The sequence below is a fragment of the Schistocerca americana genome, chromosome 1 (assembly GCF_021461395.2).
Source record: "Schistocerca americana isolate TAMUIC-IGC-003095 chromosome 1, iqSchAmer2.1, whole genome shotgun sequence".
NCBI classification, from domain to species: Eukaryota; Metazoa; Arthropoda; class Insecta; order Orthoptera; family Acrididae; genus Schistocerca; species Schistocerca americana.
The window spans coordinates 653,946,681-653,967,862 of record NC_060119.1 but is presented as its reverse complement, the minus strand read 5'-3'; the positions used below and the strand labels follow the sequence as shown (position 1 = coordinate 653,967,862).

General features: G+C 44.2%; 1 protein-coding gene across 4 annotated transcripts in view; it reads left to right on the top strand.

The window, feature by feature from the left end:
• Positions 1 to 21,182, top strand: part of LOC124608169 (long-chain fatty acid transport protein 1-like) — a 391,222-nt gene that overhangs the window by 344,305 nt on the left and 25,735 nt on the right. For 2 of the 4 annotated variants that reach the window (XM_047139965.1, XM_047139966.1), the window contains exons 2-3: positions 9,047 to 9,285; positions 15,932 to 16,082. In XM_047139965.1, coding sequence (XP_046995921.1) covers positions 9,047 to 9,285; positions 15,932 to 16,082 — 390 coding nt within the window. Of the gene's footprint in view, positions 1 to 9,043; positions 9,286 to 15,931; positions 16,083 to 21,182 lie in introns of all 4 variants that reach the window. The other 2 variants (XM_047139964.1, XM_047139967.1) reach the window with 1 other exon arrangement.

Genomic DNA, 21,182 nt, shown 5'->3' with positions numbered 1-21,182 from the left:
GTGGCTGGTTTTTGACCTTAGCGTAGGGTTGTGCTCACGGGGGATAGCAAATGTTTATAAAAAATCGAAAGAATCGAAATGGCCACCACAATGAAAACAGAAGTTGGTGACCACCAAAAGTGATTCTGTTCGCAGGTAGAGAGAATAGACGTTTTGCCATCAAGGACGCTTGCTTTACTATTTCCGTAACTCGAAGAATATTCTAAAATAAATAGGAGACAGGTAAATTTACATGAGGAAACAGTACAAATTGGAAAAGTGTGTTAGGAGAGAGAGAGAGAGAGAGAGAGAGAGAGAGCTTTTGACATGTGGAGCCTTCGTACACATCAAAGCGACAAATGCGTATTTTTGATCGGGCCCATAGAATGGGAATGTAGGCTACTTTTTAGCTGAAATACGTAAAAAATCGTATGCATTGAAATAATTTATAGTAAAACTACAACCCCTTATTGTGGGAGGTTACCTTCCAAACTTTCCCGTTCAGTTCTTCACGATAAAAATAGTCGCTGAAGATAAATTATCAACACTACGTGCTATAAGTTACGGGTATTTGTCACGTTTGAAGAGACGGCTCCATTTGCGCAGTCGAAAACAAGCGAGCTAGTGCGGGTTTTCGAAGTTAAAGAGGAAGCTTGAAGTAAAAGCGATAAGTATTTTCCCAGCAGGTCGGTCAGTCAGAACATTGTTTGCTAAGCGACTAGGGCCTCTCTTCCGGTCGACTACGGCGCGTGGACGCATTGCGCAGGGGACCACCAGAGCTTTCACAACGACAGCTTGTGCAGCGCAGAGTGCAGGTGTAAATGAAGCTCCTCTTCATCTTTTAAAAATATTCTGATGTGACGAATTTTTGACGAGGTATTGCGACGGTTTATTGGTGCCAATGGCGGTCTAGCAGCGCATCGTTTTTTCACTAACACTGGTGAGTTTTCTTTCGGATATGTCCATACGTCAACTCTATCTCTCTCTCTCTTTCTCTCTCTCTCCCTTTGTCTCTCTCTCTCTCTCTCTCTCTCTCTCTCTCTCTCTCTCTCTCTCTCTCTCTCTCTCCCTCCCTCCCTTTGTCTCTCTCTCTCTCTCTCTCTCTCTCTCTCTCTCTCTCTCTCTCTCTCTTATTTGTTTCACGTTCTGGATCGCTTGGTAACGGCAGAACTGGAAACTAGAACAAGAATAGTTGTTGGTTCTTCTAGTAAACGCTCTCGGATACCTATTCAATTCCTTTTGGTTCTCTAGAGCATGATTGAAGATTCATTGATCTCGATTCTGCCCATCACAAACACACCGCACACTCCGCAGCTGCATGATCAATACTGTGAACAATGTTTCATTCTTCCATCCTGAGTATGCAGAACGTAGTCCGCCTCCATAGCGTACCGGTAGCGTTTCCACCTATGGCGCAGGGGGCCCTGGTTCGATTCCCTGCAGGGGACAGGGTGCTGTGTGTCCATCATTATTTCATCATCATTGACGCGCAGGTCGCCGAAGTGGCGTCAACTAAAAAGGACTTGCAATACGGCGGCCGAACTTCCCCGCATGGGGCCTCCCGGCCAATAATGCCATACGATCATTTCATTTTCATGCAGAATGTAACTAAATTCTCACGCTCATAGAAACATCCGTCTTGCAATGGGGAGAACGGTTACTCTGGGTCAAGAATCGGCTAATCTAGAAATGAAAAACTGCAAATTTTCGCTTTGTTAGTTTTTGGAAAATCTACGTAGTTCTTTGTTTCACATAAACCTTAATGATTAAAATTATAATCGGTTGGCAAGCAGATAAGGCCGTCTTGTAGTGAAATCGACACGCTCTCTGTTCGCTGATTCAGCTTAATGTTTATTGACCCTCTTTCACAGTGTTGAGATAACACTATTTATAAGATTTGAATGACGGCAATCACTCGAGATAAAAATGTCTTACATCGGCGGGATTTGAACCGGTACATCCTACTCGGACGCTTAGTAACTTCGCATGTGTAGACGTGTAAAAATTAATGCGGACGTAAAATAGCAAACTGCTATGGTGATACGGTGTACATGTGGTACACAGACACGGATATCACCAGCAGTCACGCCCTCTGACCAGACGTCCGCGGTGAACGTTGAAAAGCCAGTCATATCCGTTCTGCATCGGCTTCACTTTTTCCAGGACGTCCAGCATGATGCTTCACACCAAACGCTTTCTGGCTGCATACAATCCCAGTACCACAGGCGTATCGACGTCCGCGAGAGTGGGAGCTTCCTACACCGTGTTCGCAAATTCTCGTGAACTTAAGCGCCCGATCTGGTCTGAATAAACCATTCCACACACTGAGCCTTTCCTTGAACCGTTCTCTTTATGCTTCACTCGCGACAACCCGGAACAAACAGAAACAAAATTTTGTCACATAAGCCAAACATGGTGTGAAAATCTTTATTTGTTTGGGTGCTATAACGCAGTGAGGTTGTAGCGTACCTTTTGATACACCTCGTATATACAGGGTGTTACAGAAAGGTACGGCCAAACTTTCAGGAAACATTCCTCACACACAAATAAAGAAAAGATGTTACGTGGACATGTGTCCGGAAACGCTTAATTTCCATGTTAGAGCCCATTTTAGTTTCGTCAGTATGTACTGTACTTCCTCTATTCACCGCCATGATTTCATACGGGATACTCTACCTGTGCTGCTAGAACATGTGCCTTTACAAGTACGACACAACATGTGGTTCATGCACGATGGAACTCCTGCACATTTCAGTCGAAGTGTTCGTACGCTTCTCAACAACAGATTCGGTGACCGGTGGATTGGTAGAGGCGGACCAATTCAATGGCCTCCACGCTCTCCTGACCTCAACCCTCTTGACTTTCATTTATGGGGGAATTTAAAAGCTTTTGTCTACGCAACCCCGGTACCAAATGTAGAGACTCTTCGTGCTCGTATTGTGGACGGCTGTGATACAATACGCCATTCTCCAGGGCTGCATCAGCGCATCAGGGATTCCATGCGACGGAGGGTGGATGCATGTATCCTCGCTAACGGAGGACATTTTGAACATTTCCTGTAACAAAGTGTTTGAAGTCGTGCTGGTACGTTCTGTTGCTGTGTGTTTCCGTTCCACGATTAATTTGATTTGAAGAGAAGTTATAAAATGAGCTCTAACATGGAAAGTAAGCGTTCCCGGACACATGTCCACATAACATATTTTCTTTCTTTGTGTGCGAGGAATGTTTCCTGAAAGTTTGGCCGTACCTTTTTGTAACACCCTGTATAAATGACCTAGCAGATAACATCGGAAGTTTCACGACGCTATTAGCGTATGTTACTGTCGTACATAGAGAAGTCGTTACGTTAGAAAACTGTACCGAAATGCGGAAGATCTCCAGATGACTGATGCTTGGTGCAAGGAGGGGTGTTGTCGCTCAACATAAGCAAATGTATAATACTGCGAATGTATGGACAGAAGATCCTTTGTTGTATGATCACACAAGTACAGAACAATCACCGTCATAAAATATGTAGGAGTACGCATACAGGACAGTTTGATGTGGAATGACCATATTAAATTAATCGCGGGTAGGCAGATGCCAGACTGAAATTCATTGGAAGAATTCTCAGGTAATTTAGTCCATCACCAAAGGAAGTAGTTTACAAAACACTCGTTCGATCAATACTTGAGTGTTGCTCGTCAGGCTGGGTTCAAATGGTTCAAATGGCTCTAAGCACTATGGGAATTAACATCTGAGGTTATCAGTCCCCTAGACTTAGAACTGCTTAAACCTAACTAACCTAAGGACATCACTCACATCCATGCCCGAGGCAGGATTCGAACCTGCGACCGTAGCAGCAGCGCGGTTCCGGACTGAAGCGCCTAGAACCGCTAGGCCACCGCGGCCGACGTCAGGCTGGGATCCGCACCAAATAGGACAGATAAGGGAAGTAGATAAGCAGAAAGTCCATCTCATTGCAAGACATCTACAGCTATATTCTGCAAATCATTGTACAAGTTATTAGGAGCTATTCGCGTTCCATTAATGTACGAAGCGGGAAGAACGACTGAATGGCTCTGAGGGTGCCGTGATTAATCTAATCTTGTCCTCACGATGCCTATGTCAGCTATACGTAGAGGATTGTCGTATATTCCTAGAATCATCATTTAAAGCTGGTTCATGAAACTCTGTTAGTGGCATTTCTCGGGAAAGTTTATAGCTATCTTCAAGAATCTGTCAGTCCAGTTTCTTCAGCATCTCTGTGACACTCTCCCACAGGTCAAACAAACCTGTGACCATTCGTGGTGCCCTTCTCTATGTACATTCAATATCTCCTGTTAGCCCTATTTGGTACAGGTCCCACCCATTTGAGTAGAGTTCTAGGATTGGTAGCACGAATGACTTGTAAGCAATATCCTTTGTAGACTGATTGCGCTTCCCCTGCATTTTACCAATAAACTGAAGTCTACGCTTGCTTTACCCACTACTGAGCCTATGTCGATCATTCCATTTTATATCCTTACAAAGTACTACACCCGGGTATTTGTATGAGCTGGCCGATTCCAACTGTAACTCACTGATATTATAGTTATAGGATACAAAGTTTTTTGCTTTGTGAAGCGCAAAATTTTACTATTCTGAAGATCTTTGCACCACTTTTAAATCTGATCAAGATCTGACTGAATGCAGGATTTACATAAAGTATAGGAATACTTTCAATTATTTATTGCACAAGAACTAAACATTGTACAGATATCATATATATGTCATTTTGAAGAGAAACCCTGAAAGTTTTTTTTCCGTGTATACCGCCACAGTGTAGTTTGGTAGTTTTTCGATAGTCAGCGCTAGCCGCAAACATGGCGAGTTCAGGTGCGGAGCGACCTTTCTGTGTACTTTGAATTCGACAAAAACACGTGTGCTACAGCTCTTCAACGGATATTTAGAAAAAAAATGTTCAAATGTGTGTGAATTCCTAAGGGACCAAACTGCCGAGGTCATCGGTCCCTAGACTTACACACTACTTAAACTAACTTATGCTAAGAACACACACACACACACACACACACACACACACACACACACACACACACACATGCCCGAGGGAGGACTCGAACCTCCGGCGGAAGGGGCCGCGCAATCCGTGGCACGGCACCTCAAACCGCACGGCGGATGTTTAAAACCAAGTACGGCAAGAAGCCACCAACAAGGAAGGCCATTTGCAACTGGCACAGCAAATTCGTTACGACGGGTTGCTTATGCCCGGCAAAGACAAGCGGACGTCCCAGTGTGAGTGAAGCGAATAGGGAGCGAGTACGAGAGACATCCATAAGGAGCCCAAAGAAGTCTGTGCGTCGTGTATCCCATGAACTCGAAATGGCTCCAATAACAATGTGGAAAGTCCTGCGACAGAAGCTGTCTATGAAACCATTCAAATTGAAGCTAGTGCAGAAGCTCAATGACGACGCCAAAGACAAGAGTTTTAAGTTTTGTTCACACTTGCAACAACTGAATCAGGATGGGGATGGCATTCTTGATCGCTTAAGTTTTAGCGACGAAGCCACTTTTCACACTAATGGGAAAGTGAACAGGCATAATTGTCGAACCTGGGGTACAAAGCATCCACACAAATGCATTGAATTTGAGCGTGGTTCCCGAAAGGTAAATGTTTTTTGTGCCTTGTCACGTCGAAAACTGTACGGGCCATTCTTCTTCACCGAGAACCCTGTCACTGGATATTCCTACTTGGACATGTTGCGGCAATGGCTGATGCCTCAAATGCAATCGGACTCCCCGTTCATCTTTCAGCAGGATGGGGCTCCGCCCCGTTCTCATCGTGAAGTTCGTGGGTACCTGAACACGGAACTGCCGCATCGATGGATCGGCCGTGCTACAGGAGGGGACAGCTGTTTCATGAAAAGGCCTCCCCGATCACCGGGTCTCACTCCGTGTGACTTTTTTCTGTGGGGACACGTTAAAGGTTAAAGAACTGGTGTACGTACCGCTTCTACCGCGTGATGTAGCATAGCTCCGGGAGAGAATACGGGAAGCGACTGCCACAGTCGACGATGCCATGCTGGGACGGGCATGGCAAGAATTCGATTACCGTATTGACGTCTGCCGGGTCACTCATGGTTCACATATCGAATGTTTGTAAATAAAACTTTCTGAGTTTCTCTTCAAAATGCAGTATGTATGACACCTGTTTGTTTAGTATGTTTAGTTCTTGTGCAATAAATAATTGAAAATGTTCCCGGACTTCATGTACAGCTTGTATTTTTGCAGCTTCTTTCAACCTTACTTCATTACATATAACTGCATTGTCTGCAAAAAACCTGAGGTTACTATTAATATTGTCCGCAAGCTCATTAATATACAACGTGAACTGCAAGGGTCCCAACACACTTCCCAGAAGCTACTTCTACATACGAAAATAATTCTCCATCCAAGATAACATGCTGTGTCCTCCCTACCAAGAAGTCCTTGATCCAGTCACAAATGTCAATTGATACTCCATGTGATCGTGCTTTTGAAAATAAGCCTAGAAATGGTACTGAGTCAAATGATTTTCGGATATCAAGGAACACTGCATCTATCTGACTGCCTTAATCAATGGCTTTCAGCATGTCACGTGAGAAAAGTGTGAGTTGCGCTTCACATGATAGATGTGTTCGGAATCCATGCTGTTTGGCATGTAGCAGAGCACAGAATATGTTCTAGGATTCTACAACAAATCGATGTCAAAGATATTGCACGGTCGTTTTGTGGGTCACTTCCACTATCGTTTTTGTAGACGGATGGGACTTGCGCTTTTTTCCAAAAAAAAATTCATAGTATTTTGTTCGAGGGATCTACGATAGAGTATAGTTAGGAGAGGGGCTAAATTAGCAGCAAATTCAGTATAGTGTGTGGTACGGATTCCATAGGGCTCTGGACCTTTGTCCAATTTTAACGATATCAGCTGTTTCTCGACACCACTGACGCCAAGGAATTTTGCTTCTTTTTCAACAAAACTTGTTCCGGCACTGTTATCCCATCATACTGGATCTCTGCCAGCCGCGGTGGCCGTGCGGTTCTAGCGCTGCAGTCCGGAACCGTGGGGCTGCTACGGTCGCAGGTTCGAATCCTGCCTCGGGCATGGATGTGTGTGATGTCCTTAGGTTAGTTAGGTTTCAGTAGTTCTAAGTTCTAGGGGACTGATGACCTAAGATGTTAAGTCCCATAGTGCTCAGAGCCATTTGAACCATTTGAACTGGATCTCTTTTAAATATGGCTCTGAGCACTATGCGACTTAACTTATGAGGTCATCAGTCGCCTAGAACTTAGAACTAATTAAACCTAACTAACCTAAGGACATCACACACATCCATGCCCGAGGCAGGATTCGAACCTGCGACCGTAGCGGTCGTTCGGTTCCAGACTGTAGCGCCTAGAACCGCACGGCCACTCCGGCCGGCGATCTTTTATACTAGTGTGTGTACAGTTATCATAATTTACGACTTTGGTTTCTTGAAAATGCTATGATTTGCGCTGAATTGTATGTATTAAGAGAGAAATCACAAAACAGAAGTCAGTAAAGAGGGAACGTAAACCAGCTGATATAAAGGCTGGATGATTTTATACAACTGTAGTGTTAAAAGGAACTTGTAGTTGCAATTTTGCTGTGGAGAACAAAGACTATTATCGTACCCCTTTCTTGCCATTGTTTTACATCTACACCTGTACTCCATGGCGGAGGGTGCTTTGTGTACCAGTGTGCCTTCCCAGTTTCCTGTTCCAGTCGCGTATGGTTGGCGGAGAGAAAGATTGCTGGTAAGCCTCCGTATTGGCTCGGATTTTGTCTTGTTGATCTTTTTCCGGGACATACTTGGGAGAAAGCAATATACTGGCTGACTCCTCGAAGAACGTCAGGGTTGGAACTTTTAACAGCAAATCACACTGTGATGCAGAACGCCTCTCTTGCAGCGCCTGTCACTAGAGTTGGCTGAGCAACTCTGTGAAGCTTCGCACTTACTAAATGAACCTGTAACTAAACGTGCGTCTCTTCCTCCTTTTTAGCTCTTTGTCCGGGGTCCGGGCGGATTTTTACAGTGTCCGGCTTTTTCGCAAAGTTGAGCGTAACACAGTTAAATGTACAATTCATCCCGTTCTACTGCTCTTTTCTTAAATACTTTAACTATTGGCACAGCCTTCGTGATAAACACGCACGAAGGCGGTGTTAGTATGTTTCACCAGGATCGTCTATGTTATCATTGATCGACCTATAAGTGAATGCAAATATCGATTATTTAAAATTTTCGTTTCGTATTTTCGCTTTGTATTGGCTTGACTTCCTGTAGTGCACGTGTGATTTTTGATTGTAATTTTTAACCGAATGAGTTACGTAAAATATTTGACTATGCATAAACGAAAGTGTACATTTTCCAATGTCCTTTCCTGCAAATATCCGGCTTTCAAGAAAGGGAGAAATTAATTTGAAGCAGAATGGAAGATATGTGGAGCTGGAACATACGTCTCAGTGGCCAATAAAGGTAAGAAATAACTCGAGAGATTAACTGTCATGGTTTTATTTCATTGTTTCATAGTCATTCAATTTATTTGTACTCGGGAGGTTAAAGTACAGTTTACATGTCGTCAGCTGTTTCTTGAACTGTAGATGTTGGTAGCGGTGCGTCGAATGAAGGGAGGTGAATGGTCTTACGTTTATCGCTTTGTAAACAATTCCGTGTTGTTGACATAACAAAGCAATTGACGCCACACTGTCACCACTATCAAAGTTTAAATTTTTTTTTTATATTGCTCAGTTAACCACCACCTGACCATCAGTAACAATTAACTACTAGTTTTACCGGGAATTCCCGGCAGTCACGTGACTTGTCCAACGCTGACCGGTGGTATCCTCATCTGCAGTTGACCCGTTTGATGTGTCCTCTTTTCTTCCTTTGTCCTCCTTTTTGAAGCTGTTTGTCCTTCTTTTTAAACAATTGCATCTGGTCACCCTAAAATAATATGAAAATAACAGCTTTTCCTCCGATGATTAGGCAGAAGCGGAGTGCGATGAGGCGCCGCATTGTTGCAGCAGGAGCGGGACTTGGAAGGCGGCGGGTGTTGCGCGGGGCGGCGGGGGCGCGCGTGTCGGCTGGCGGCCGTGATGCTGGTGGTGGGCGCGGCGGCGTGCGCGTGCGCGGCCGCCGTCTGGCTGCTGCTCGGCCCCATCAACCTGGTGCAGCTCGTGCTGGTCGCCGCCGTCGCCTACCTGGCGGCCAGCGGCGGCTTCCACTGGCTCTACGTCGCCGCGCTTACGGCGCCCAGGGACATCAAGTCAGTAGTCTTATTTTTCAAATACTCCTCTCAGTAGCACAGGTTTCGATCCGATAGTAAAGTCGGAGAGAGAAGCTCCTTGACAGTTTCAATGGGCTTGGCGCGGCTGCTTCGCACTTCTACCTGAACGCATCATATAATGCGCTTTTACATGGTTCCCAATGTCAACACTACAGTGTTTTTTTTTTTTCCTTCATTGTCATTTCATTCCTCAGCTGACGCGGGCCAGCAGCGGCCTACATACGCCACTCTTCGGCCAAAAGACACAACATACATACACGGAAGACATATAAAACGTAAAAAAACATGGTAAACACATGATGAACACTGTACAAGAAAGCAGAAGTCGTTCGACGGAAGGCACTGTACGTGAACAGGGGCACCAGTTGAACAGACGTAGACATCCACGTGGAGACGTGAACATAGTAGAAAACACTGATGAAGACACTGTACACAAACGGAGAGACACTGACGCACGGGAAACACGGGCGACGATCGTCGGCGAAGCACTCGCACTGACGAAGGGGGGGGGGGGGCTGCCTCCAGGTCAAAGGGAGAGGTAGGAGGGCGGGAAGGAGGGGATGGAGCCAGTGGGAGAAAGAAGGAAGAGCAGGGGCATGGAGAGAGCGGAGCCATTGGAAGCCCGGGGAGAGGGGTGGGAGCGGGAAACGTGGGAGAGAAGGGGGGGGGGGGGAAGGAAGGTGAGAAGGGAGAGAGGGAGCCCTGGGGGAAAAAAGGGGGGAATGGGAGGGGAGAGTCAGAGCTGGTAGGAGGGGTAAATGGACGGGACAAGGACATCATCAGGGAGGGGGACTTGGCAGAAGCCACCTTGAGAGAGGGTGTGAAGATGGAGAGCAGCTGAGGTGCAAGAATACAGGTGTGGCAGCAGGCTGGGATGGGCGAGACAAGCGAGTCGAGCTTGCAGGAGGTGTAAAGGATCCGTACCTGTTTGAGGAAAAGGAGAAGGTGCGGGAAGGGAATCAAGTCGTATAGAATCCGCGTGGGGCATGGGAGACGGATGCGATAGGCGAGGCAGAGCATGTATCACTCAAGGATTTGGAGGGACTTAAAGTAGGTGGGAGGGTCAGAGATCCAGGCGGGATGGGCATAACAGAGTATGAGGGTTTTGTAAGTGTCGGGGATGATGTAGGGGTCCAGACCCCATGTGCGGTCAGAAAGGAGTTTGAGGAGCCGGAGTCGAGAACGTGCCTTGGCTCGAATCACCCGGAGATGGGGAGGGGGGTGGTTTTGCCTACAATGATTGCCTGACTACAATGTTGTCGCAGCTGTAGAGACGTCTGTGCGCAGCCATTTGCATTGAGGAGTAGAAAGCTGGCAACAACGCTACGAGTTGTGAACTTCTCTCGCCTACTCTGCTACAGTTGCAAATGCACTGACGAGAAAAAAATTGTAACACCAAGAAGGAGTTGTCTAACATAAACGAAAATTGGTAGGCCTCTTTCTGTATCTAAAAGATGATGTCTACTCGAATTTCACACCAGTTGCATAAAAGTGCGCTAGTAGCACAAACCGGATTTGGCTTAAATACATGCTGTAATGGTTGTGAGCGTCAGTTGTCTTTGAGATTTTACGACGTGAGTTGACGTTAGTCAAGAACGCTTTTAAAGTGACAAAGACACTATTATCAACACCTCACACAGTTTGAATGAGATCACATAATGGGGCTAAAAGAAGCTGGACATTCCTTCTGCGATATTGCAGAAAGACTTGGCAGGAATGTAGCCACTGTACACGATTACTGGTAGCGGTGATCATGAGAATGAGAATGTATAGTCGCAAGAAGACTGGGCTCTGGATGGCCACAAGACACTACTGAAGGGAAAGACTATCGTGTTCAGTGCGTCGCTCTGGATCACTGTACTGCATCTGCAGTGGCAATTTGAACAGTAGTTCGTCCCATAGTGACACAACAAACTGTTACAAATTGGTTAATACTTCGAAGACAGCTCTTAGCCAGACACTCTATAGTGCACATTCCACTGACCTGAAACCTCCGTTATTTGTGACTTAAGTGGTGTCAAGCGAGAACTCACGAGAGGGCAGGGTGGAGGTCTGTTGTGTTTTCTGATGAAAGCTGTTCTGCCTCAGTGCCAGTGATGGCCATGTGTTGATTAGAAAGTGACCAGTTGAGGGGCTGCAACCAACCTTTCTGCATGCTAGGCACTCTGGACCTACACCTCGAGTTGAGGTCTGGGTTACAGTTTTGTACAACACCAGGAGAACTCTCGTGGTTATCCCACACAATCCGACTGAAAATTTGTACATCAGTCTCGTTATTCAACCTGTTGTGCTAGCATTCATGAACAGTATAACACAGGGGCTCTCCTAACTGGATAATGCTTTCCCACATACCGCTGTTAAAATCCAACATGCTCTACAGAATGCCGGCATGTCACCTTGGGCTGATCGATGACCAGCTCTGTTTCCAGCTTAACACATATGGGACATCATCATCATCATCATCATCATCAGACAACAACTCTAGCATCATCCAGAACGGGCATTAATTGTCCCTGTATTGACTGACCAAGTACAACACATACGCAACTCCCTCCCACAAACTAACATCCATCACATTTACAATGTATGCATGTTTGCATTCAACATTCTGGCAGTTACACCAGTTATTATTCTACTAGCATTTCACATTTGCAATGGCTTATTTCTTGCTTATATAAACCTGTGATCTTGTGACGGTTAAATATGTTACCTATACAAATACACTCCTGGAAATGGAAAAAAGAACACATTGACACTGGTGTGTCAGACCCACCATACTTGCTCCGGACACTGCGAGAGGGCTGTACAAGCAATGATCACACGCACGGCACAGCAGACACACCAGGAACCGCGGTGTTGGCCGTCGAATGGCGCTAGCTGCGCAGCATTTGTGCACCGCCGCCGTCAGCATCAGCCAGTTTGCCGTGGCATACGGAGCTCCATCGCAGTCTTTAACACTGATAGCATGCCGCGACAGCATGGACGTGAACCGTATGTGCAGTTGACGGACTTTGAGCGAGGGCGTATAGTGGGCATGCGGGAGGCCGGGTGGACGTACCGCCGAATTGCTCAACACGTGGGGCATGAGGTCTCCACAGTACATTGATGTTGTCGCCAGTGGTCGGCGGAAGGTGCACGTGCCCGTCGACCTGGGACCGGACCGCAGCGATGCACGGATGCACGCCAAGACCGTAGGATCCTACGCAGTGCCGTAGGGGACCGCACCGCCACTTCCCAGCAAATTAGGGACACTGTTGCTCCTGGGGTATCGGCGAGGACCATTCGCAACCGTCTCCATGAAGCTGGGCTACGGTCCCGCACACCGTTAGGCCATCTTCTGCTCACGCCCCAACATCGTGCAGCCCGCCTCCAGTGGTGTCGCGACAGGCGTGAATGGAGGGACGAATGGAGACGTGTCGTCTTCAGCGATGAGAGTCGCTTCTGCCTTGGTGCCAATGATGGTCGTATGCGTGTTTGGCGCCGTGCAGGTGAGCGCCACAATCAGGACTGCATACGACCGAGGCACACAGGGCCAACACCCGGCATCATGGTGTGGGGAGCGATCTCCTACACTGGCTGTACACCACTGGTGATCGTCGAGGGGACACTGAATAGTGCACGGTACATCCAAACCGTCATCGATCCCATCGTTCTACCATTCCTAGACCGGCTAGGGAACTTGCTGTTCCAACAGGACAATGCACGTCCGCATGTATCCCGTGCCACCCAACGTGCTCTAGAAGGTGTAAGTCAACTACCCTGGCCAGCAAGATCTCCGGATCTGTCCCCCATTGAGCATGTTTGGGACTGGATGAAGCGTCGTCTCACGCGGTCTGCACGTCCAGCACGAACGCTGGTTGAACTGAGGCGCCAGGTGGAAATGGCATGGCAAGCCGTTCCACAGGACTACATCCAGCGTCTCTACGATCGTCTCCATGGGAGAATAGCAGCCTGCATTGCTGCGAAAGGTGGATATACACTGTACTAGTGCCGACATTGTGCATGCTCTGTTGCCTGTGTCTGTGTGCCTATGGTTCTGTCAGTGTGATCATGTGATGTATCTGACCCCAGGAATGTGTCAATAAAGTTTCCCCTTCCTGGGACAATGAATTCACGGTGTTCTTATTTCAATTTCCAGGAGTGTATATTTCAGAAATTCCATTACTCTACATTCATTCCTTCATTGTTGCAATTTGCTCTCTTTCAGCATATTTTGAACTTTGCACAATACATACTCGAATTGTGGCTCTGTGGCTAAATGCTACATTGCAAATGTGATAATCCAGGTTTCAGTTCTCTGGTGGTCATAGACATGCAGGAAGAAAGGAAGGTTAGGGTTTAATATCCTATTAACTCAAGGTCATTAGGGATAGATCACAAGCTCGGATTGTTGATGGATGAGGAAAGAAATCAGTTTGCCCTTTCACTGGAACCATCCCAACATTTGCTTGAAGCAATTTAGAGAAATCATGGAAAATCTAAATCTGAGTGACCAGTGTGATTTTGAACTGTTGTCCTCTTGAATCTAAGTCCAGTGTGCTGACCACTGCACCACCTAACTTGGTGGCAGAAAGAACTGTTATATTTTATTGTGCCCATTGTCACTGTGAATGAACTAGCCTGATTTTTTGTTATCAGCACACTGTCCAACAGCTCTACAAGGAATGGTGTATCACTCACAGCAATTGAACACAGCATAAGAACAGGAATTGTAAAAATATCCTAACTGACACACGACAGAGATGAGTTTTGAGTCTGATCATTGACAATCATTTTCAAATGCAGCAGGAATTGCTGCCATCAGTAAATGCAGGCCTGTCTTGGCCAGTTTCCAGGCAAACATTGTGAAGGAAACTGCATGCAATGAACATTTCGAGTCAAATATCTTGCAAATGGCCGTTGCTTGCAGCAGCAGGTGAAGCTGCACTGCCTCCAATGGGCCGCACAATATAGAAACTCGACAGTAGCAGACTGGAGGCTAATTTTGTCCAAAGAGGAGCAGTTTTTGCCTGTGTTCAAATGATCCAAGAGATCAGGGTCACCAATGACCCAATGAGGTGTTTAACCCGAAGTGTGTGGAGTTCAGGACAGTGGTGGTTATGTGATATTTTTGGGCTGTTTTTGGTACCATGACTTTAGGCCATACCTTTGGATTACCATGAACAAGAACCAGGATATTTCTTTCAGCATTCTCCATTAACAAACCTTCTTCTGTGCAGTCATGGTAAGTATGTTGAGGACATTCCCACCTTTCAAGATGACGGAGGCTGTGTTCACAGGGCTGCACCCATATGTTGCTCAAGCACCCCATCCCAGCTTGGCTGTCCCACAAAATCATTTAATCTCAATCATATATAAAACATCTGGGATTATAAGTTCATAGGCTTTTTCAGTCAGTGTCAATTTGAATTTGTGTTTGAATCCAGGGGTAGTTCACTGTTTAAATCTACAAGGAAGTTTCAGTCCTCAAAATTTTTTGGAATATCTTCTCTTTCATGCCATCATGCATAAGCATCTTTGGAAGATACTTTACAAGATGAACACTTGCATATGAAGGACCTTTATTAACAACTCTATTTGTGTGGTATACTTCACGGCTTAGCTTTACATTTGTCATTTGAATGAATGTTATTACTTGTAATGTATTACCTTATTATTAAAAGAACTATTATTCTGTCATGCACAGAGATGTAAATGTTTATAAATTTTTGCATTTTGCAAGGCAGTTATGCATGAGTAAGTTTTTTTAATCCTAATTTTTTATTGTTACAAAAATTATTTTTTGGTATTGCTGTTAGTTTCTCCATATTGTAATTTCATACTGTTAAGTAAGGTTCAGAAACACCTTGGTAGACTCTACCTCTAAGTTTGTTTGCTGGCATACTGTACAGGTTACTTCATAATAAATATTACAGAGTATAATTTACTTTTCCAGAAAGAATACTGTCTGTAGCTGCATTGCCTTCATAAGACAATTTATTGAGATAGCAGCAAGTGAAAGCAAAATAAGCTCCATGGTGAACCAATAAAGTACGTGCTACTTACAGGGCACATGTATGAAAAGCAGCATGGTTCACAGTGTAGTACTTTCAATAGGAGATAATTTTCAAGCTCTTTGAGTGGGCAAAAATAACATTGTATTTTACTGTATTGATACTGTCATAGATCCTCTATCTCTTTATCTTTGTTGCTGTCCTTGTCCCTTTTTCTTTTCTTCAAATAACAGTATGCACCTCTACAGTGCATTCTGTTAAGTTTCAATTCCCTTGCACATTGTTCCAATTGCGAAAACAGGAGACACAAAAATACTTATCTCCAATTTTTTCAGTCTAATACTTATTTCTCTTGTTTATCCATCGACTGTCAGACTCATCCTAAAATAGTGATTTTGGTAATTTTCATTTTTATGTAATTTATTTATTCATCCAGCAATGACCTGATTAATGATATGAAATCTGCCATCACAATGAAATGAAAATAAATAGTTCAAATACAGATACACAGTGTATATAAATACCAACATCTTACAACAGTTACTGACATATTTTGGTAACTAGCATCATAGTCTACCCGTCATATGCATGATATTACATGAATAGCACAAATAGTACATTTTTTCTTCCAGAGCCTTGACAAGATTCATCTGTTTGAAGCTGCAAGTGCGTAGTCATATGAAGAAGAACATATCGATTGGGGAAATTTTCCAGCAGCATGCCAAGAAGCACCCAAACAAGCCTTGCCTGCTGTTTGAAGATGAGGAATGGACATTTGGCCAGGTACTACAAACTGTCAATAGTAATAAATATTAATATTAGATCTGGAGCTATTGATGCAACAATTTGTATGCAGGGAACTCAAATTAACATTACTCATTACTGGTACTAAACTAAGAAAGATGGGAGACACATATAAACTACATAAAAACTGAACCTGTCAGGTAATTTGAAAATTTTATTCAAATGTTATGGGTTTCTGTGCAAATTTCTACTGTGATTGGTCCTCTGTTTATTCTCACGATGGCTGATGGAGTTGCGGAGGACATTTTAATGTCGGTTGGTCGCAATGCAAGAATCATTTGCTGTAAGCGGAATGCAGTTCCTGGCCTTATATGATGGTACTTTACCCAAAGAGATAAGCCAATACATCTCATGGACTAACTCAAGAGCTTCAGTCTGGTGCTAACCCTTGCACTGCATTCTTATTTTGTTATCTTATTGTTGGTTCCATTTTATACTTTAGTCTGTTAATGAGTGGCAGGTGACAACATAGTTAAGTGTGTGAGTTAGTTCCTGCTGAATGTTACATAAATACTGTGTTCAAGTTGTTAATGCTCCCATGGAATAAAGTTGTGTCCAGTCTGCTGGTCTTGTTGTGCTTGTGCCTAATTACAACACAATTGGTGACAACTGTGGTCCTGTTTTCTGTGCAAATTTCTTCTCTGATTGGTCCTCTGTTTATTCTCACGATGGCTGATGGAGTTACGGAGGACATTTTAATGTCAGTTGGTCGAACTGCAAGAACCATTTGCCACAGCACTGTGCCATCAATTGCAGATGCCTCTGTTTTGTCTAGTCAGCATGCACCTCAGTCTGTGTCACCTGCTGTTTTGCCCTCCCCAGCAACCACGGTTTTCCTGCCTCCCTTTTCTATATATGGTGCACATGAGGAATGGGACACATATGAAAAATGTCTACAGCAGCACTTTCAAGGTTTTGGGATCAATGACACTCTTTTATGCCATGATTGTTCCTTTAATGGATATTGCCAAGAATGCATAAAGTCCTATGTCAACTCTCCTCTTTGCAGGATCTGTCTTCTTTAATGTCTGACCAAATGTGTGAACTTCTTTCAAAATGTTATTGCATCCCGGGTTGAGTTTTATCACTGTAGGATGCAACCACATCAACCCTATCGGGCAGGGGTGGCTGAATTCTAGTGGTTACGCATCATTGTCATTTTGTGTCCAATGCACATAAAGAGCCCTATGCTGATTAGATGATGAGAGATGTAATCATTCATTTAAGTCTGGCTCATGAGGTTTGTGAGTGTGCCCTGCAGTGTGAAAATCCATCCATCTCAGAGGTTTTAGCTATTTCACAGTCAATCGAGATGTCGCGAGCTGTGGTTAACCAAATTGAGTCATGGTGTGAGGTATCAGCAATCAGACCCTCTTCTCCACACCAGCTTTAGATAGTTTGGAGGGGGAAGACATGGTCACAATGATCTGTACACAATCGCAGCATCGAGGCAACTGGCCTCACTTCCAGCAGCAGCCACATCAACGAAGTAAACAGACCAGTAAACAGCAATGTACACATTCCACACCACTGTCCTGCTGTTACTGTTTCATTAACCTTGAGGGCCCAGACTGCCCAAAATACTGTGTTATATATCATAATTACAACAAAAAGGTTACATTGCTTCTGTTTGTAATGCAAAAATTCACCACAATAATCTGGATGTGGATATGGGCATAAATATTGTACGAGCTATTTCTGCAGCACCAAACAAACTTTTCATTGATGTTACGGTTTTTCATCAAGTTCTGCACATACAAGTGGATACAGGAACTATGGTAACCTTTTTAAATTCACAAGCTTATATAGACTTAGGCTCCCCTCTGCTTCTCCCTGTGTCATGAAAGTTAGTAAATTACAATAAACATAGTATTCCTCTTCTCAACCAATTCTCTGCCCGAGTGACCCACAAGTCAGTAGTACAGTCACTTAAATTTCTTGTTGCAGATATTGTATGCACAAAGAATCTTTTTGGATTAGATCCTTTTAAGTTGTTTGGTTTTACCATTTCAGATGAAGTGAACTTAGTATTTGGACAAGTGCCGTACACACCATTAGATGCATTATGTTCTGAGTTTTCTGCTGTCTTCTCTCTTGGATTGGGATTTGCCAACAATTTTCAGGCACACTTTATGATGAAGCCTTCTGCTTGGCCTCGTTTCTTCCAGGCCCATTCGGTTCCAGTGATACTCAGAGATTACGTCTATGATGAATTACACAGCCTTACGGTGTCTGGCATCGTTTGGCCTATTGCATCAAGTGAATGGCCTACCCTCTTAGTTATAGTAAAGAAAATGTCAGGCCAGTTATGCCTCTTCAGGGATTTTAAAAGTTTCTGTTAATGCACAGTCTATAGCGGATACATATCCAGTATCGCGCCAGGATGAACACTTTGCAAAGTTATCAGGTGGTCAATATTTCTCAAAAATTGATTTGTCGGTGCCTATTTACAACTCCCTTTAGATACAGAGTCACATTGTATGTTAGTTGTCAATATACTTTTTCGACTGTACCAATACTTGCAGTTGCCTTTTGCAGTCAGCAGCACTACTCCTATTTTTCAGCATTTTTTGGAACAACTTACAGCATCTGTGCCAGGTTGTGCAAGCTATTTCGATGATATTGTAGTTTCCAATGCCTCCACTAAGGGACATTTACAAAATCTCAGTATTCCTTTTTTCCGTCCTTCAAGCATCCAGGATGAAGTGTAATTTAGAAAAATGTCAATTTTTTCAACCTTAAGTGTAATTTAGAAAAATGTCAATTTTTTCAACCTTCTATCATTTATCTTGGGTTTGAAATTTCTTACAGGGTTCTCAAACCCCTGCATCAACATGTTTCTGCTATTGTGTTGTTTCCATGCCCTATATCAGTCAAAGAGCTTCATGTTGTTCTAGGCAGAGTCACCTACTACCATAAATTTTGCATGAGGCAGTGACAATTGGCAGATATTACATGCCTTGCTGCGCAAAGGGACTCAGTTTTGCTGATTTCCAGCTTGAGAAACTGTGTTTTCCATGTTTAAGACCATGTTGCAGTCTGTGCCATGCTGAATGACATTTAAACCAAGCCTTCACTTGGTCCTCATAATGGACGCTTCATAGTATGGGATTGGGGGCAATACTAACTCACAGACATCCCAACGGCTCCAAGCAGCCTATTGTTTATGCCTCAAAACCACTGACTCCTGCTAAAACTAGGTACTCTCAGATAGAAAAGGAAGCTTTGGCCACTGCATATGCTGTGAAGAAATTCCACGTTTTTCCTTATGTTACTAAATTCCACCCTGCCACCATTCACAAATTATTGACTTCCTAATTCAGTTGTTCCGTATTTTTACCAAATAAAGTGGCACATCACATTCAACATGCAGCTCTTTTGCTTTTGTGTTACAACTACGAGATTCATTTCCACCCTATGAATCAACACGCAAATCCCAAACCTTTTCCCGCCTGCTGATCAGTCCAGACCTAGGATTTTATCAGGAGGAATTGCTTTGTTTCCACATTGATGTCACCGCACAGCAGGCAGGTAATGGTTTTCCTGTAGCTAACACACAGATTGCGAAGGCTGCAGCTTCAGATCCCATTTTGCAGAAGATCATAACATTTGTAGAACATGGTTGGCCATATTCACCACCTTCTTGTGTGTCCAACAAACCCCTCCCCCCCCCCCCCCCCCCCCCCACACACACACATACACACACACAAACACACAACAGCCATAATTATTACACATTTTGACATCAATTCACTGTTGTGTACGGTGTTTAGCTTTTAGACATTCTGTTTATTATGTGCAGATCTTTGGGGTGTGTCATGCATAAAAGTGTTGGCCCATTGTCACTTGTTTTGGCATGGCTTATTTGGTGGCATTAGCCACATGGATGCCTCCTGTTCACAGCATGCAATGTACCAAGCAGGTCTGCAGGCATCATTGTCTCCTTGACTGAGGCCGTCACATTTCAATGGCACCTTTCTCAACGCTTATTGGCCATTGATCGTTGACATATATTCTTGTCTTCTGCATGTTTCTTGTGTTTCCACATCCGCAGCTGCCATCATTCCACCCTTGCTCAGAATTTTTTCACTCAAAGGCTTGCCCATGAAGTTAGGGTCCAATAATGGTTCACAATTTTCATTGTAAGAGCTTGCAGTATTTTGCGATTCCTGTGGTATCTGTCACATCCTGGAGCTGCCCTTCCATCAACAATCTAATGGTGAGGTAGATTACCTAAAGAAAATGTTCAAAATTGAAATTTAAAGTATGTTGTCAATTGTCCATCTGACATTACCTTAGATCAGTTTCTCTACTCATACCATTTCACGGTGGAGCCATTCAACATTTGCCAGCTGAGGATAGTGATACACCTCCTGCATCCTCCAACTGGACATCAATCCATGCAGCCACCACACACAGTTTCAGATGTTGCCCTAAATGGATTCCAGCTGTCATTGCCAGACAAAGTCTGCAACTAATGGGGTTCCACCACCCGTTCCTGAGCGACCGCTGGTACCAGTATCATCAGCACTCTGAGCCCCATCACCAGAGCTGATGCCCGAGGTCAATATGGAAACAGTCCCAGCATAGCCAGTATTGCCATTGGTTTTTGATACTGGAAGGTGGGCACAGAATGTGTCTGCAGCCAAACTGCTTCATACCGTATGCTCCCATTGCAGCACAACACCTTAGCCAGAACACCCAGAGAACAAGGAGGATGTTTCAAGGCTCTGCGATCTCCCTAAGAGGGGAGAAACACAGTGAAATACCTGCATACTTTCAAAAGGTCGCACTTGCAGCATTATTATATCGTCGCAAGCCCCAGTCTATTTAAGGCTAGCTGAGCTACACTTGACCTCAGTTTTATGTGTATTGCTACGGCTCTTTGTGAACATAATTAGTTCCCACTGAATGTTATTTAAATACTGTGTTCAAGTTGTTAATGTTTCCATGGAATAAATTTGTGTACAGTATGCTAGTCATATTACACTTATACATAATTAGAATACTATTTCAATTATAATTAAAAATAATATACAAATATATCAAACAAGCAAATAATTGAAATGGCAAGATGTT